This window comes from Podarcis filfolensis (genome assembly GCF_964270895.1).
Source record: "Podarcis filfolensis genome assembly, chromosome: 1".
Taxonomy (NCBI): Eukaryota; Metazoa; Chordata; class Lepidosauria; order Squamata; family Lacertidae; genus Podarcis; species Podarcis filfolensis.
In genome coordinates, this window is record NC_139604.1 from 41,218,411 (window position 1) to 41,235,973 (window position 17,563).

The 17,563-nt window shown below is 42.9% G+C and overlaps 1 protein-coding gene and 1 long non-coding RNA gene across 12 annotated transcripts in view; one reads left to right on the forward strand and one right to left on the reverse strand.

Moving 5' to 3' along the window:
* LOC310747936 overlaps positions 1 to 7,332 on the reverse strand; it is a 65,027-nt gene extending 57,695 nt beyond the window's left edge. For both annotated transcript variants that reach the window (XR_014541034.1, XR_014541035.1), the window contains exon 1: positions 7,196 to 7,332. This is a non-coding gene — a long non-coding RNA (uncharacterized lncRNA). The remainder of the gene's footprint in view (positions 1 to 7,195) is intronic.
* NCKAP5 (NCK associated protein 5) overlaps positions 1 to 17,563 on the forward strand; it is a 605,696-nt gene that overhangs the window by 254,313 nt on the left and 333,820 nt on the right. Inside the window, exon 1 of one of the 10 annotated variants that reach the window (XM_083581671.1) lies at positions 6,665 to 7,118. The exons of 7 other annotated variants lie outside the window; for them this stretch is intronic. Coding sequence is in view for 2 of the 3 variants with exons in the window: in XM_083581659.1 (XP_083437785.1) it covers positions 7,443 to 7,591 (149 nt within the window). In the remaining variant the exon portion in view is untranslated. Of the gene's footprint in view, positions 1 to 6,664; positions 7,119 to 7,405; positions 7,592 to 17,563 lie in introns of those variants that run through there. 2 more of the 10 variants (XM_083581659.1, XM_083581662.1) reach the window with 2 other exon arrangements.

Genomic DNA, 17,563 nt, shown 5'->3' on the forward strand with positions numbered 1-17,563 from the left:
GAAATCCTGATTCCTATTCTCTTATTCCTGAGTTATAGGAACCCAATCCTGACCAAAAGACATGTCTTGGTTTATCTAAAATTCTAGGCTTAGTGAGTGACAATACTGGCATAGATACAACTTTCAGGGCAATCTGGTTCAGCATTTAATGTGGTACTTGTGTTTTCAGCTTAAATCATGGTACTTTGCCAAACACCCAAGAACAGATGTTGCTGGGCATCTTCTTATCGGATTTCTAGTGTGTGTCTTCAGCATGCCTCAAATGCACCGTTTCTCTAGAACCTTCTTTATATAGTCATCAACTGGGTGTTTTAAAGGCAGTGAAAATAGTCACTGTTGATTAAGTGGAAAACATTTTTGTTTCGAAGATTGCAATTGCAAAAAATGCAAACATCCATGATAGGCAGCATTACATTAAAAGATTGCAGGCCATTCTTTGGATAAAGATTTTTGCTTGAACTTGAATTTGCACTAACACTTGGGACTCCATACATGGTTAAATACACTTTGATGCAGATGTGTCAGTTGTACAGTGGTACCTCGGGTTAAGTACTTAATTCGTTCCGGAGGTCCGTTCTTAACCTGAAACTGTTCTTAACCTGAAGCACCACTTTAGCTAATGGGGCCTCCTGCTGCTGCTGCGCTGCCGGAGCACGATTTCTGTTCTCATCCTGAAGCAAAGTTCTTAACCTGAGGTACTATTTCTGGGTTAGTGGAGTCTGTAACCTGAAGCATCTGTAACCTGAAGCGTATGTAACCCGAGGTACCACTGTAATATGGAAACTTCAGAAGCAACTTTTACTTAAGAATACCCCCCTTTCCCAAATTAAGTTCAGAAAGGGAGCAAAAATGAGAGACATGTTCCATAATGTTTTATTGGAGTTTACAACTGTTTTTGTTTCATGACTCTTTGATAATTACAATTAGCTATTTATATTGTAACGTTATATATGTTTGTGTTCTAGCTCTTAGAACTAGTAAAAATTGTTAGGTGGATTATTTTCAAGAGTAAATGATACAATATTGCGGCTTTCTTAGCAGCTGGTTCATTTGGCTAAATCAGGGGTCAGCAACCTAAGGCCCATGGGCCACAAGCAGCCCACAGGGGTCATTTAACTGGCCCCCGAGCCGCCCCCGAACCGAGCCACCTGCTGTGCTGTGCTAAACCAGTGCAGCACAGTGCAGCACAGGGACTCACTTCCATGGCACCGGAAATCGCGTCTGCACAGACGCCGGAAATCGCGGGCGCGCTGGAGTGAATTGGCCCAGGCGAGGTAAACCTTGCTGACCCCTGGGCTAAATGCACACCCTGAAAATCAAAGCAACATTCTAAGCAGGAGTCTCTAGCAGTCAATGTTGGTTCTCCATCCCTAACCTAAATCTCAGCGATGCTCAGTGTTCAGTCTGAAAAAGCTGTTTTTGAGCAGAGATTTCAGAGACATTCCCCAGGTGGATATCAGTGGGTTTTTTTAATCAAAAAAATACATATGAAATCACTGCTTGGCTTTGTTTCCAGCTGAAAGAACACTTCTGTATGCATTTACTTACATTTAAATGGAATTTGATTCCAAGTAAATGTGTTTAGGAATGCAGTGTGTGTCTATCTTTGCTCAGTTCTAAAAATCCCAAAGTGTTCTTTGGCTGGAGAAAGGGACATTCCTTCTCCAAGATCTGGCACTGAGGAAGAAAATCATCTGTGACACATGTGTGGAATCCTCTTGCCACTGTAGGACAGCTTTCTCATCTCACTTTTTTAGGTCCCAGTGCACTGGGCAACAAAACTTTGCACAGTTCTATACTGGTTTTTCAAAAATAAATAAAATGAAACTTTATGCAGGGGCTTCCTTTATTCTTTTCTCTAAATAAAAATTGGGATGGTTGGGGAAAGGTTAGTGAAATCTGACAGGAGTGAAAAAGAGGGTTAAGGGGGTAGGGATACAAGGAATAGGTGGGGATGAGTAATTTTGTTGTTTTTTAAAAATGAATGAAATGTACATTAACAAGATTGCTATTTCCACATGTGTACACACATACACAATCCAACCACCCAAATACACAAGCAAATATTTACTGCATAAGGCAAGTACTATAAAGATCAATTAGACTTCATGCTCTTTTATGGGTTATATAGACTCTCTCTCCGTGTGTGTGTGTTCTGCCCTTGTGTACAAAAAGAGCATTGGAAATTTAAGATGAGTTTCTTGAAATTTATTAGTTATGGTTGAAATCTCATTTGATGAAGCCATGTTTTAAGAGAGACTTTCTACATGTGATGTCTTGGAGGTGCTGAACTTAGGTTCCCTTCCACTGGAACTAAACTTATCTCTGCCCTACTCTAGTTTTTAACAGGTCAGGATGCGACTCTCATGAACTACTGCAGTACAGACAACACTTTGGACTCTGAATTTGCCCACCTATTGGGAGAGCTCAGTGGACCATTCTCTATTTTTACAAGCATTTTTCTTCCACAGAAGCCATGTCTAAGAATTTGTGGTTCATATTATGATGGACCTTAGATTAAAGAGCAAGGTGCTAGCAAGAGTTCTCTTCCTTCCTGTATTTGAAAAAGTGTAATGGTTTTTCTCATTAATAAGGACCCCTCTGGATCAGACCAAAGGCCCATTTTGCACAGCATCCTGTTTTCACAGGGGTCAACTAGATGCTCATGGGAGTCCACAAGCAGAACACAAGTGCAACAGTATCTTCCCAAACAACAAGCAACATTTAGCAATTTTTGGCTGACCAACTTCACCTATAATTTTGTCCATTACATTGGGCAATGGCCAGGCCTCAGTACCTGCATGAACAGAGCTTTTTCTTTTTTTATCTGGCTTGATTCTAAAAGCCATCACCACTACATCTCTGTAAACTTACAGGATCAATCCCCTACACATTTTTTTCCTAACATGAAAGAAAGTTGAGACAGTCCAGTTATAACATGATTTCCTGTTGTGAAGTTACATGATGTGAAAATAGTGTACAGTATTACCAGGCTTTTGAGATAACATGCTGTTATTTTTACTTTGTTAGATGTTATCTACTGAAAAGAGTAGAAATTGTTTTAATTGAGGGCTGTAGTTGGATCCCACACTTTTCTATGAACATTCGTAATAAGGGACCATGTGTGGGCAGAAGTATTTGCTTTTTCTCTGGACCAACTCTGCTGTTCCTACAGGGAAGTCATGCTAGCTAAGATGGAGCCAAGCAGATCCTTTTTACAAATGTTATCGGAGTACCATGAATTTACTTTGTCCACCAAACAACTGTCATTGGTAGGATGCAGCGGACAAAATCTGCTTTCATAAAATCCATGCTGACTGAATGCAATCTTACTTTTCTCTCATTAAGCTGCATTAATTGAGCCCCACATCAGTGTTTCCATTACTGTACCCAAAATCAATGCTGAGCTAACTGGCTTGTAATTAGCAAGGTAACTTTCGAAGCAAGGACTATTGATAGTATGATAACAGTTTGTTGCAATGGCATTATTATTTTTTATTATGTCAGAGGCTTAATGTACTGTGAATCCAATTACGAACTTTGATGTTTATTAACTGAGGACAAGGGAAACTGTGCTCTGTAGCCACAACCCAGTAGGTCACTTGTGCATATATATGACTTTATTGTCTCTATTCTAAATCTGCTCTTCTGGGGGAGGAGGTGTTTATGTATTTAAATTTAGATGCATGCTTAAGTCCTTTATCAAACTGGGGCCTGGATTACTCTACTTCCTTCCTTATAGCTTTTGCCGTTTATTTGGATTAGCTTCCTTATCTTACATTCCTTTGCCACTTCTAGCTCACTAGTCTTATGTGCATCTTTTATTTCTCCAGCAAGAGACATTCTCCTAATTGGCAAGAATACAGAGTCTTTTACCAAAATGCCGCCAAGTTCCTTCATTTGACATTTAATCTAAATAAGTAGACCTGGAAATCTTCCTGGAAGTAACTTTTATTTTTTTTGCAGACATAGCGCAATAAATGTATATACACAAGAATCAAGCCCCCCCCAAAAAAGTTCTAAGGATTTTTGCACTTATCACCACATTATAATAAGATGTAGTTACTAGGCAGAAGCTCTTCCCCTACTAGTAGTGACTTTTTTGTGTGTCTGCTTAGAAATAAGATCTGCACATACTTTTATAAAATACTGTGGAGATGAGCATTCCCCATTCAAACACAGCATCCACATGTAGAGGGGCCCCACTCTCTAAAAGAGTCATGTTTTCATTGCCTTACTATGCCATCCAGGCAACAGAACAGCCTAGAAAACAAGAAGTCTCCATGTATATTTTATATCTTCCTCCAACCAACTCCATCTGCTCAGTTTTTAAGCTCTACAATTTGTAGAACCCCTTAGAGCGGGTTGGTTGGTGAGACTAGGACACACAGGCTGCATACACACCATACATTTAAAGCACCCCCACAAAAAAACCCCACAAATCCTGGAAAGTGTAGTTTAGGATTCCTAGGACCCTTAACAAATTATAGTTCCCATGATTATTTCTGTGTGCACTTTAAATGTATAGCGTGTATGTAGTTACACAGATCTCCCATTTCCTTAGAGGGACACTGTGGAAAACTTGCAGCACAAAGCATTTTTTAAAACAACAACAACACACAAATATTTCCAATAAAACAATTCCAAAATAACATATACAGCATAAATGTATCTAAACAGTATAATGATAATAGTGATACATAACAATGCAAGGTAATGAGGAGTTCTATATTATATTTTTTTGCATTTCCCTGATACTTAGGTCATATTGGGAACAGTACTATCCTTAAAAAGTAGTACAGTGGTACCTTGGGTTACATACGCTTCAGGTTACATACGCTTCATGTTACAGACTCCGCTAACCCAGAAATAGTACCTCGGGTTAAGAACTTTGCTTCAGGATGAGAACAGAAATCGTGCTCTGGCGGCACGGCAACATCAGGAGGCCCCATTAGCTAAAGTGGTGCTTCAGGTTAAGAACAGTTTCAGGTTAAGAACGGATCTCTGGAACGAATTAAGTACTTAACCTGAGGTATCACTGTATCTCCCAACTCTGTACTGCTATTACAAATTTGAAGGAATCTTTCATGAGTCACATATTTGTGTATAAAACAGGTAGTCAAATGGCCTGATTAGGTTTAAGTAAGCTTACTGTGTTCCTATTATGGGGCTTCAAGGCATATTTTATCCTCCCTGCCTCTGTCCCTCTTTGTTTAATATCCAGTCTGAAAAAGAATTTTTGAGATCTTGAAACTTGTTTCTGACACTTTGGTTAGTCCTGACCATGTCTCCACCACCAAATGAACCACCATAGTAGGGCTTCTTATCATTCTTTACCAGGGCTTCTGGGTCCTTAGTAAGGTCTCAGAACCCCTGGGAAATGCAGTTTCCCAGAAGTCTTCTGCCTAAAGTACTGCTAAGCATGGTCACCAAAGTGGGTGTCAGGATTCCTTATTAAGTACAGTGGTACCTCGGGTTACAGACGCTTCAGATTACAGACTCCGCTAACCCAGAAATAGTACCTCGGGTTAAGAACTTTGCTTTAGGATGAGAACAGAAATCGCGCGGCGGCAGCGGGAGGCCCCATTAGCTAAAGTGGTGCTTCAGGTTAAGAACAGTTTCAGGTTAAGAACGGACCTCCAGAACAAATGAAGTTCTTAACCGGAGGTACCACTGTATTCTAAACTTCTCAACTCTGAACATCATCTGCATCACTAGTGTGCAGGATATTTAATTGTGGGTACATTATATATACATCAATAGATGGTAGAAAAGCAATCCTGAAACTGCCCTGATCTTACTTTCCTGAAGGTTTCCAGAGCCCAAAGGAGTCACTGCACTCACTATATAGCTTTGGAAATTCCACAGGCACTCTTCCCCTGAAAGTTTGAAGTGCCTTAACCAGAAAGTGCGCCACTCAATGTTTTCCCCAAAGCCAAACTCCCTTCAACTTCCTTAATATTTACAAATTCTTCCCATCAGCAGCATTGCCCCCCACTCCTGCAACCCAAATGTCCTTTCGTACACTTGCTGTTACTTGACGTTAGGCAAGTTTGCAGCATTAAAAAGTACACAACCCTGTCAGTTTCAAACAATGCATGGGGGGCCCCCCTCCCACTTCCTCCTCACTTCTTGAGGAAAAAAGAATTAAGGCTGGCATCTTTCGCACCAGCTTGTTCCTCCAGAGCAAAACTGCTAATCAGATTAAGGTGCAGCAATTGTTGATTTAGTTAATTAGCAGGAGGGGTCGACAAACCGAGCTGGGCACAGAGGGAGCTCTTGCGTGTGTCTTTTTTGTCGTTGTTGCAAAGTGGGTGTTTTGGGGGGTGGGGAGGCTTCTGCCCCCTCCTTCTCCCAGCCCAGCGCCTCTCTTTCCCCGCTTGCCTCTTACTTCGCAGGCACCCTAGTTCCCAGCACACAATAGCAGTATTTCGCCGAGAGCTCCCCTCACGCCCTCCCTCCCCTCACCCCCCTGCCTGCCTGGCTGCCTCCCTCCCCCTGACTTCCCTAACCCCTGCTGCAGGCACAGATTTGTCAGAGCCATTCAGTTGAGACTGATTATGATTGCAGCAGATGGGCTGGATTTGACAGCCCCGATCCTAAGCAGTTCCTTCAGGGCGGCGCAGGGAGTCGATAGGCCCCGGCCGCGGAACCAGCAGTTCCTGCACACGGCGGTGGCCGCCAGAGCCCCCTCCGCGCGTCCCCTCGAGGAGCCGCCGCCGCCGCCGCCGCGCCTGAGTGGCTCCCCTCCCCGCGGCAAGTGTGCCACCTTCCCACCCCGCCGCCTGGCCGGCCCTCCCCAAGCACATGCGAGGCGGCGGCGGCGGCGGCCCTGCCGCAGCCCGACAAGGAGCGCCAACTAGAGCCAGCCCGGCAGCAGGAGCACAACAAAGCGGAAGAAGCGGCGGCGGCGGCTAGAGCAGCGCGAAGAGGCGAAGGCGGCTGATGCTCCGGGGGCCCCTTGCTGCGCCGCCGCCGCGGCCATGGGAAGTTTAGGAACTCGGGGCCCGCCGACGCCGCCAGCGACGGGCTCCTGCAAGGCTCCCGGAGGCCCGCGAGGATTATAGAGGCCCCGCCCCTGGTGCGCGCCTGCTGCAGAATGCTGTTCCGGAGAGCAGGTAAGAGGCGGACGCCGACGGCGGGGCCCTCCTCGGGCCTCACCTCTCTTTCTCACCCCCCTCCCCGGCTTCCTCACCTGCTCGCCTGCCGGCTTCCCGCTCCAGTTCTGGACTGGACCCCGCCCTCTGGCGTGTGTCCCCCCCCCTCCCGGGCCGGCGTCTCCTCCCCTTCACTCCTGCGTTAAGGGCGAAGTACGGGAGAAAGGTCGTCGGGCGGGGGGGATGTGCAAGCCGGGGGGCGGACTTGTGCGGGAAGCAAGATGGGAGAGCAGCTGACACGGCGGGCATGCATGCTGTTTTTGCAGAGGTTCACGCGTTCAGTGCATGCATGCACGCGAAGAGGCCGGCTTGCGCGCGGGCGCTTGGTGGGTGCCTAAGTTGCATGTGCACGGCGAGCGTGGGCAAGTGCATGGGGGCGAAGCGTGCTGCGTGCGTCGACGCCAGCGTGGGCGGCAGATGCTCCGCTTCGCAAGGTGATTTGGATGGAATGCCCTTCTTCCCGACAATGGAGCATTGGGGAGATGTCGTTTGTAGGTGTAAACACGTGCATCTATATGTCTACGAGTGTGTCTTATTTTCTCCTCCTGATTATCTGTAGGAACTCATTTGTCTGGTCGTTTGTTCTTTAACCGCTATGCAAACCGGTGTCACCCTCGGCACACATGCTTCTGTGCAGATTAATGCACAGACACTAGGTCTGAGCAGCAGTACTAGCCGGCTGCCAAGTTCTCAACAGCCTGTACAGGACTAGCATTGCTGTTAAACATGTGGTGAGGGGGCAACATGTGGGGCAAGGGGAATGGCAGCCAGACAGCTGCTGCATAGCACTTTGGCGAATCGGGATTAAGCACAGTGGCCCTGTTGATTTCCGAATGGACGGAGTAGTTAAGTCTACAAATAGGAGACACTTGCTTCTGTCAACTTCCTGCTGTTGATTCTGTCATTTGGAGTTCCTGCTGCTGCTGTCACTACTCCACCAGTTTTCTGAAGCTCCTTCAACTCTTGCCCTTTTCTTGTCCTTTTATAAATTACTGCCGTGGAATCTTTGCTCCGTCTGGCCCAGCATTTCTGTCCTTTCTGCTTTTTGTTACTGTTTCCATTTCTTCCTGCTGCTATCCGTTGCCCTTTCCCTTGCCTCTCATTTTCCTGTTCCTTCTGCTGTCCCTGCTCTGCTGTCCCATCTGCTGCTGCCCCTCTTTGGTCACTCCTCCTTTTTGCTGCTGCTGTTGCTGAGGAGGAGGAGAGCCCTACAATTGTATGCTCTGTTGCTACTGGCAACTGCATGTACCGAATTGCTACGCATCCATAAGCAGCTTAATTCTGATTGATAGCAGAGAAATATGATATTTTTTAGAATGACCAAAGAGAGAAAGGGGGGTGGGGAAGAGAGACCAAAGCTTTCTGTGCTCACATGTGTGTGTGTGTGTGTGTATTTGTATATAATTTCCATGATTCAGATTTTTTTAATCTTGGGGGGTTAATCCCAGCGGCTTCCTCCTTGTGATCTGGCTGGTTTATCTAAGCTGTTGGTGTGGTTGCAGTAGACCTTTATTTCTGCTCTTCATTATCTATGCCTCTGTTGGTTCAGATAAATGAAGCTTTTCAAGTAAATTTACTTCTGTGCTGGAGCACTGAAACCGACCTATCTTACTGACCCAGAAGGATTCTTTAAAGCTCTCCGGAAGCAATTTGTAAAGAAACCAGCTCACTCCAGATAATAGAAATATTAATTTCCCTTTCTTTCCACCCTTTCTTTTCCTGCCCCTGTTCACCTTCTCTTTAAAAAAAAAAAAAGGCTACTTTCCCCCAAGTGCTGGAAGGGTTATGATCAATGCAATTAAATATCCCACATGATCTGGTGAGGCATTAATTACACCATATGTGTTTTGTGGGTGATGGGGCTATAAACTGTCCAGCTACATCTTTAAACATTTTTAAAATCTTTTGCTAAACAGCGAGTTTTGTCTATGTACTGTGACTTTGAGTATTTTAGTATAAAATGACAAAAAGTTGTGCCTTTTTACTGTTGTACCAAACTCTAATTCCCAACAGCTACTGCATCTAAGCTAAGCAGCAAGCAATACTGTGTGTGATGATCCTCATGCATTGTAAACATCACTTGGTGTATTCATGATTCTATTGGTTAGAGTGCTAAAGGCACAACTGTAAGTTTACATGATGTTGTATTGCAAGCCTGCATGCTTAAGCTTCCTGACAGGCTACTTTCATAAGTGACAGAACTACTTAATATTTTAGTGATACTTCGCTACATGGATTTGGAACTACTTTACATGTTGCATTATAGAAAATAAGTCTAAATGAAAAAGAGGAACAACAGTTGTTTAATCATAGATGCATTTTATTCAGAGCGTGCTGGTTAGTGATGGAGAGCTTAAATTGCACGGTTAGTTCTTCCAACAAGTGCAATTAAGCATAAATCACAGTGAGAACTGTAGTGTAGCTATCACTTAATCATATATGATTAAGGAACCAATCAAACTATGGCTTTTTGTGGGAATTGGAAAGCTGTGGTTTTGAAGATAGTTGTTTCATCACAAATGAAATATTGTCTAGCATGTCTTCCTTGAAATGGATTCCCTCATTTCTACCAGTGAGCACACATCATTCTGTTTATGCCAGTACCATCTAATCTAGTCCATGAACATGGCCTGTTTCCATCCCTGCTTAATTACTTCGCTTAGACCTGCTATTCAGATGTCATTATATACTCTCACCCTATTTAGCATACTTATGACAATTGATACATGAACTGGTTTATGATGTGCAAGAAGCAGTTTCATACAAAGTTAGGCCACACGTCCATTTAGCTCAGTATTGTCTACACTGACTAGTAGCAGTTCTCCAGGATTTTGGGCAGTGGACTTTCCTAGTCCCACCTGGAGATGCTAGGTATTGAACCTGGGACCTTCTACATGCAAAACATCACCTGCAGGCCTTCTCCATAAAGATGAGTTTATGGAAACTCTCCTATAGTCTCCTCCTATACAATACACTTGTTTGAATCCAACTGTATCAGTTACTAAAACCCACCTTTATTGTGTTTCTTGTGGTCTGTCTGTCTCTCTCTCTTTTCATCCATTAACTCCTTGGCATATATTTGGGAATGGAAGGGCTGATACAAGACTATTATTGTCATTATTATTATTATTATATTTTATTGGAAACTGAGTAATGCTACTTTGGGGACATGTAATTTCAGATGCCTGTGCTGTGAGCAGCATTGTGACAAGTCATGTGTTGCTTCTAGAATGAACATTTTTACATTACTGCACCTGATATTTGTTTTATAGTTACTCTTAACTGTGTTTTTGGCAAGATGTCACAGTACTGTTGTTCTCATAGTTGTGTTGATGAATAAATAAGTTGGCCGAAGGTATCACAAGTTTTGCATTAATTAATTAATTACTTAATTAATTAATTGAGAACCAGTGTGGAGTAGTGGTTAAGAGCGGTAGTCTCATAATCTGGAGAACCGGGTTCGCATCTCCGCTCCTCCACATGCAGCTGCTGGGTGACCTTGGGCCAGTCACACTTCTGTGAAGTCTCTCAGCCCCACTCACCTCACAGAGTGTTTGTTGTGGGGGAGGAAGGGACAGGAGAATGTTAGCCACTTTGAGACTCCTGAAGGGGAGTGAAAGGCGGGATATCAAATTCAAACTCTTCTTCTCTTCTAAATATGTTGATTCCTTTACTGCATGGAAGCATACTTAATTTTAGTGTCCCAAGATCAATACTCTTCAGGAATGAGCTAAACATTTTAGACATAGAGTTGTCTTCCCTATTTGCCTTCTGTATTCACTTGTAGTATAACACAATGGCTCAGTTTTCATGTCACCATAAGGCGAACCATGGCAAACTGTGAACATCATCATCATCATTTTATTTGTATGCTGCCTTTCCACAGTTAAAAACAATGCTCAAGGCAGCTTACAACATGACAAGATTTACATAATTACAAAAGTCATAAGCAATAAATAAACCACATCAAAAAATACACAACCAAATGGAAAACAAAATCTAAAATTAAGAATATAGCATTAATATCCCAGTTTTAAATGACATAGGTAAAAAATAACAGCAGTTTAAAGAACACACACACAAAACAGAGCCCTCTCTGCCCAGCGGCAGCAGTTCTTATAGGCCTGTCAGGCCCCTCCCTAGACCAGGTGGTGAGTGGCAGGACTGGGGCCCTCAGGCGCACAGCAGGGGAGTCCTCCTGGGTAGCAGCAGCAGCAGTTCTTATACAGCCCATCAGGCCCGGCCCTAGGCAAGACAAGTTTCTTGGTACACAGGGTGAAGATTGTGGCCACTGATCGCTGCCTCACTACTAGGAGCCAAGCCAAACCATGACTTGGTTTAGCATTACATCCAAATCTGGGATCATGTATGTCTAGCTCCAAACAAAGCATGAGTGGCGAGCCACAAACAAATCTTGGTTACAGCTTGTGGTTTGTTTGGAGTGAGACCAAGCATGAGCCTGACTTCAGAAGCAATGCTCTTGGTAGTGCAGCAGCAGAAGGACTGTAAGAGGACCAAAGTGGCCACGATTTTCAAAATGTACACCAGCACACTTGGCTCCTTCATGCTAAACGGTAGTTTGGCATTGTATAATGTGCAAACCACGCCAGGTGTGACCTCGTTGTGCTACTCTCCCCTCCTTGCACCTACTTAAAGTCATTGGCTGTCAAGTGTAGGGAAATGCACTATACACTATGCATGTCACATTGCACATGTTCTAGCACACATTATGAGGAAAAGAGGGCAAAGTAACATAGAGTAGTGGCAATACTTTGTTCTGTTCCTTTGTGTGGAAGTTATGTGTGTATTGACTGTGAGGCTGGTCCTACCTTTAGGCAAAGTGAGGCAATTGTTTCAGGTCATAGGTGCTTGGAGGCTCCCTGGATATATGCAGGAGCACCTTGACTATTGGAGGCGCCACATGGCCCATTCTGCACCCCATAGTTTTTTCTTCTGTAGCTAACCTGGAAGATTCAACTTCCAGTCCAGTTGGCATTGTGGAACGATGGCAGTGCCATTCTGTTCTTTATCACAGGCGTAAGTTTGTTTTGGCCTTGCCCTGATGGGCTACACCATTCCGCTTCAATCGTGTGCTCATCAATTGGGGATGCTTTGCATGTTGAAGGTCCCAGATTCGCTTGTTAGAAAGAGACATGGAGATGATAGGATAGTCTCCTGTCTAAAATGTTGGCAAGGTGCTGCCAGTCAGAGTAGACAATACTGGGTTAGATGGGCAAATAGTCTGATCTTCTGTAAGATAGTGTCCTGTGTTCTTCCTGTCAGTGTGCTTCCTCCATGAGCTGGCAATGCTGCATGTTTATTCAAGTTCTTATCCTTGCCATAGAAAAACAATGGATAATACACTGTCACCATGGTCTCAGTGGCTGAACTGGCAGTTGTCCTGTTTGTTAACTTTTTTTTCTTTTTTTAGTTCTGAAGCTGTTGCTATTTTGACATTATCTAAAATCCTTTGAGGGGCTTGTTTTTGTTTTTGTTCTTTAATAACACAGCAGCCATTAAATTGTATTTATATATTCTCAGAGGAATATCATCTATCTTTGGATTCCAGGTTGCTTGGAATGATGAAACGGTTATTTGGTTTGGAAGCTGAATGACATTGGCATCTGTCCCTGCTATAATGATGGGTGATGGATGATAGTCGGAAATTAAACTAAAAAAATCTTAATAGAGCAATCTACCCTCATAGGCAGCTTTCTCTGTTGCGATTTGCTTATTTTATTGCTGTTCTTCTTCAGAATTGATCTCAAGGCAGTTAATGAAACAATTAATAAAACTAAGTTAAAAATATAAAATCAACAACAAAACAATGATTATAGTAACATAACAAAATTTTTAGTAGATGATATAATGATCCCTGATTTCTATAACCTTGGGCAATCTAATCAGTTATGCCAAAAGTCCTGGGACAGCTCAGTTGGTAGAAAATGAGACTTAACTTGAGGGTTGTGGGTTTGAGCCCATGTTGGGCGAAAGATTCGTGCATCACAGGGGGCAGGACTACATGGCCCTTGTGGTCCCTTCCAACTCTACAATTCTATATAAATGAAGGCTAAGTAAATGCATACATTTTCACCTGTGGTTGGGAGCTTCAAAAGGTAAAAGCTGTTGCACCTCCATGGGGAGAGAATTCTACAGTTGGGGTGCTGCTACAGTGTAAGCATATCCCATATTTCCATCCAGCAGGCCATTCCTGCTATTGATATTGGCTGTCAGAGCCTGGGCTGGATGATTAAAGAAAATGCACTCTATCAGTTTCGGTACTGTGATCGTCAAGCTATGGAAGTGCGGAGTAATTTCTTCTCTTTGGTCTGAATTTGAAAACTTTTTTTAGTTCAGGACTGGCTAACCTGTGGTCCTCTAGATATTACAAGTTGTCTCATCACTGGCCATGTGGCCTTGGACTGATGTAAGTTCAGTGGACTTGACTAATGTGGATATATGCTTATGAATAGTTTTATTATAGATAGGGTTTGTCTGTGTGTCTGTGTGTGTGTGTATAGTGGTACCTCTAGTTACAAACTTAATTAGTTTTGGAGGTCCGTTCTTAACCTGAAACTGTTCTTAACTAGAGGTGTGCTTTCACTAATGAGGCCTCTTGCTGCTGCTGCGCCGCCAGCACACAATTTCCCTTCTCATCCTGGGGCAAAGTTCTCAACTCAAGGTATCTCTTCCAGGTTAGCGGAGTTTGTAACCTGAAGCGTTTGTAACCTGAGGCATTTGTAACTCGAGGTACCACTGTGTGTGTGTATATCACACTTCTTTAGAAATAATTTATTAATTGCGGGTCTCAAACCTGTTTACTAGCATAGTCACTTTCATTTTTCTTCAGAGTAGATGGGATAAAAATTTGTCCTGTGCACCCAAAAACAGGATGCATGATTTAAAAGATGTATCTTTTAGTTTGCCCCCTTATCCTTAAATGTGTTGACTCATGAGGTTTTTAAATATATTATGCAATTGCAATTACAAAAGGTAGAAAGGAGATGTTCTCCTAGGTGTGGCGTCTTCTGTTTGTGCAGACCAGGTGTTTTTCCAGACGATCACATTTTTTCCTAATGTGATCAGGGTACTCCTGAAAAAAATGCATATGTTCAAAAACAAAGGCAGCATTTGATTTGTAAGTCAGATCACAGTTCAACATTCTGCTGTTGCTGCGGTATGGTGTAATGTTGAAATTGGACTTGGAAAGGCCTGGGATTCCATCTATGCTTACAAACAGATGGGTGTGCTTGGATGAGTCACAATTCTCAGTCTAGCCTATGCTCATAAGTTGTTGTGATGGAGAAGTTGTCCCCAACCAAATTTGCCACCTTACACTTCTTAGACTCTAAGGATTCGATTCTTTCCTTTGGAAGTTGGGTCAACAGATTTAATGGTGGCACCTTTGAGTGACAGGTGGCCAGCCCTGTCCACTGGGGGGGGGGAGTGGGGGAGCTCAAGATCTGGCCAGCCAACTGGATCCTATTCTCTGTCCCTGCTGTAGATAAAGAGAGAGAGAAATGTGAGTAGATAAGTAATAAGAGAGTGTTAACTTTGCTAAAGTAAGTTTTTAATGAGTTAGCTTTAAACGATCTGGGTAAATGCTTATGCATTTGTGTTTAAGGTGGGGGGCATCAGTGTCCTGGCTAGGATCCCATGTATCTATGATCAGTGTCACCAGGGCTTAATTTAAACCTCAGAGCATATGAAGTATTTTGAGAAGCACACTCTAGGGAAGGGTCAAATACTGTGGCCTCCTCACACGATGGGAGACTCCAGAATTTCACCTCTATCATTAGAAACACTCAATATGGCTCTGAATGTCAGTTGCTGAGGAACAAGACAATTGTATTAATGTTCTCGTTGAGGGCTTCCCATTGGCATCTGGTTGGTTACTGGGGGAACAGAATTTTAGACCGGATAAACCTTTGGTCTGATCCAGCGCGGATGTTCTTAATTAAGCATTGATAGCTTTTGGGCACGTGTAATTTTTTGGAATCTAGTAAACAGAATATATGTAGAAGCGGAAAGTTCCTTAGCAAAGCATTTGCTACCTATCTCTGCCTCATGAAAAACGTGGCCTGTTCTCTTTGTTTTCAAACTATCAGATCAAAATGTGATTTGGAATGCATTCATAGCACGGGTTTCCCCTCATCAACTTGAATTCGCTAAGGTAACCCCCAGTGATATTCCTTAACACTCGCCGAGCTGGCATGCCCGAGTGGGTCTTGCCTGAGAAGCAAGGTTGAGAGCTTAAATCTCTTGTCATGCTGGGAACCCCAAGCGAACCTGGCACAAAAAGAGCTCTGGGACTGGTAACAATGCTCTTGCTACTCTGCTCTACCTCTGCCTTGTAGAAGACAAACTGGCTAGCCATGGGGCTGCTTCAACGGTAACACGATTTTGGCTGCATGTGGGTCAACTATGTGTAAGCATTTTAAATAATACAGGTCCAATTGAAGCAATTTGCAACTTCTTTGAAGCGAAAGGTCACTGTGCAAACTTGGCCTTCTTGGCATGTGAAGTCTTTGACATTATTTAATTATTAATATTATTAATAGTAAAAATACGTGTGTGATACATATTTTCATTCTGTGAGCACTTTACCGAACTGCTGAGGAAGCATCTATAAGATGGTGCTTCCAGCCCTTAACAATCTAACTGTAAGAAAGAAAGAAAAAACCATGCAAGATGACAGTGTGTTGTTTCACTCGTTATTGAGATAAGTATTCCCTTGGATCACAATTACAGATGCAGTTAAAAAGTAGGAATAAAGGAAAATATGAATTACTGATGTGTTTAATGTGAGGTCCTTTAAATACTCTGAAGCATATTGCAAATGCTAAGTATTTATTTGTTGTAGAAATTATAGGAAAAATAAAATGTGAAGTTGAAATGTGTGTGAGACGGGCCAAACTTGATGGGCTGAATGTTAACAAATGTACATTTTGAAACTTTATTGTTAATAGCTATTAAGAAGCAGTAATGAATTTGTTTGTCTTCTCAACATTACTATGAAGTGGGACGTTATTACAGACTTGGCTTTCCATCCTTGTTCAGTCACCATCCTCTCTTGGTGACACTGAGGTTTCTCTGTTTAGTGTGCTTTACAGGGCTCCTTTGAGGACCAAATGGTGAAAACCCCATGCATTAATGTATTTGTTGACTTATTTCAAGGATTTTTACCCCCATTCTTCAGCTGAAAAGGCTCCCAGAGCATCTTATATTAAACTGCCCTACCTTCTGATAACTTTGAGACCTTAAATTGAATTCAGAGAAGTATATATTGCAAACATTCTGAAGGGGTACTCATATTTGGATATCTGTAAGTCTCTAGTGGGGAAGGAAACTGGGGACCAACTGTTGAAAACAATTTATTTTTTTTAAATCCATGCTCTTTGATTGTGATCCACAGATTTCATTAAGACACTCTTGTTGACTTGGACATATATGAAAAAGGGAAAGAATCAGCTTTGCTTGTTTGTCATATCATGTCAGCAATCAGAGAATCCTAGAATTGTAGAGTTGGAAGGGACCCTGAGGGGCTTCCAGTCCAACCCCCCACAATGCAGGAATCCTGCCCACAGCCATCCCAGGGTGGGCTCGAACCACAAACCTTCTGGTTAACAGCCAGATGCATTAACCCAGTGTGCCACAGAGATTTTGTATCTCAGCAGAAAAAAGTGCATTGCTTTCTATAAATTAATGATTATTTGCTTACTTTGCACACCCGGAAATAATTATCTTCATCTTGTCTCTGAGTTGCTGCTTTTAGTTTTTCCTTTAGGTGAGCACATCTTTTCTATGCCTGACTAATGCAGGTGTTAGGAGCTAATGAGTCTCAACAATCCTAAAACTAAGGATTATGTTGTGTTGCTATGGGAGTTGAGAGCTCTGTGACTGGCAGTGTGCAATTAAAAAAACAACATACATTGTTTACAAATCCATTCCCATGTTCACATCTTACTGAGTGAGGCCATAGAAAACAATAATGGCATTTACTGAAGTATATCTGAAAGGGTCACGGTATAAGTAAGTTTTAAAGTAACCTTAAGTTGCTTTCCATTGGATTAATTGAGCATTAGAGAGCAGTGTGTCACAAATAATAATGATAATAATAATGATGATGATGATGATGATGATGATGATAATAATTTATTTATACCCCACCCATCTGGCTGGGTTTCCCCAGCCACTCTGGGCGGCTTCCAACAAAACACTAAAATACAATAACCTATTAAACATTAAAAGCTTCCCTAAACAGGGCTGCCTTCCGATGTCTTCTAAAAGTTTGGTAGTTATTTTTCTCTTTGACATCTGGTGGGAGGGCATTCCACAGGGTGGGCGCCACAACCAAGAAGGCCCTCTGCCTGGTTCCCTGTAACTTGGCTTCTTGCAGCGAGGGA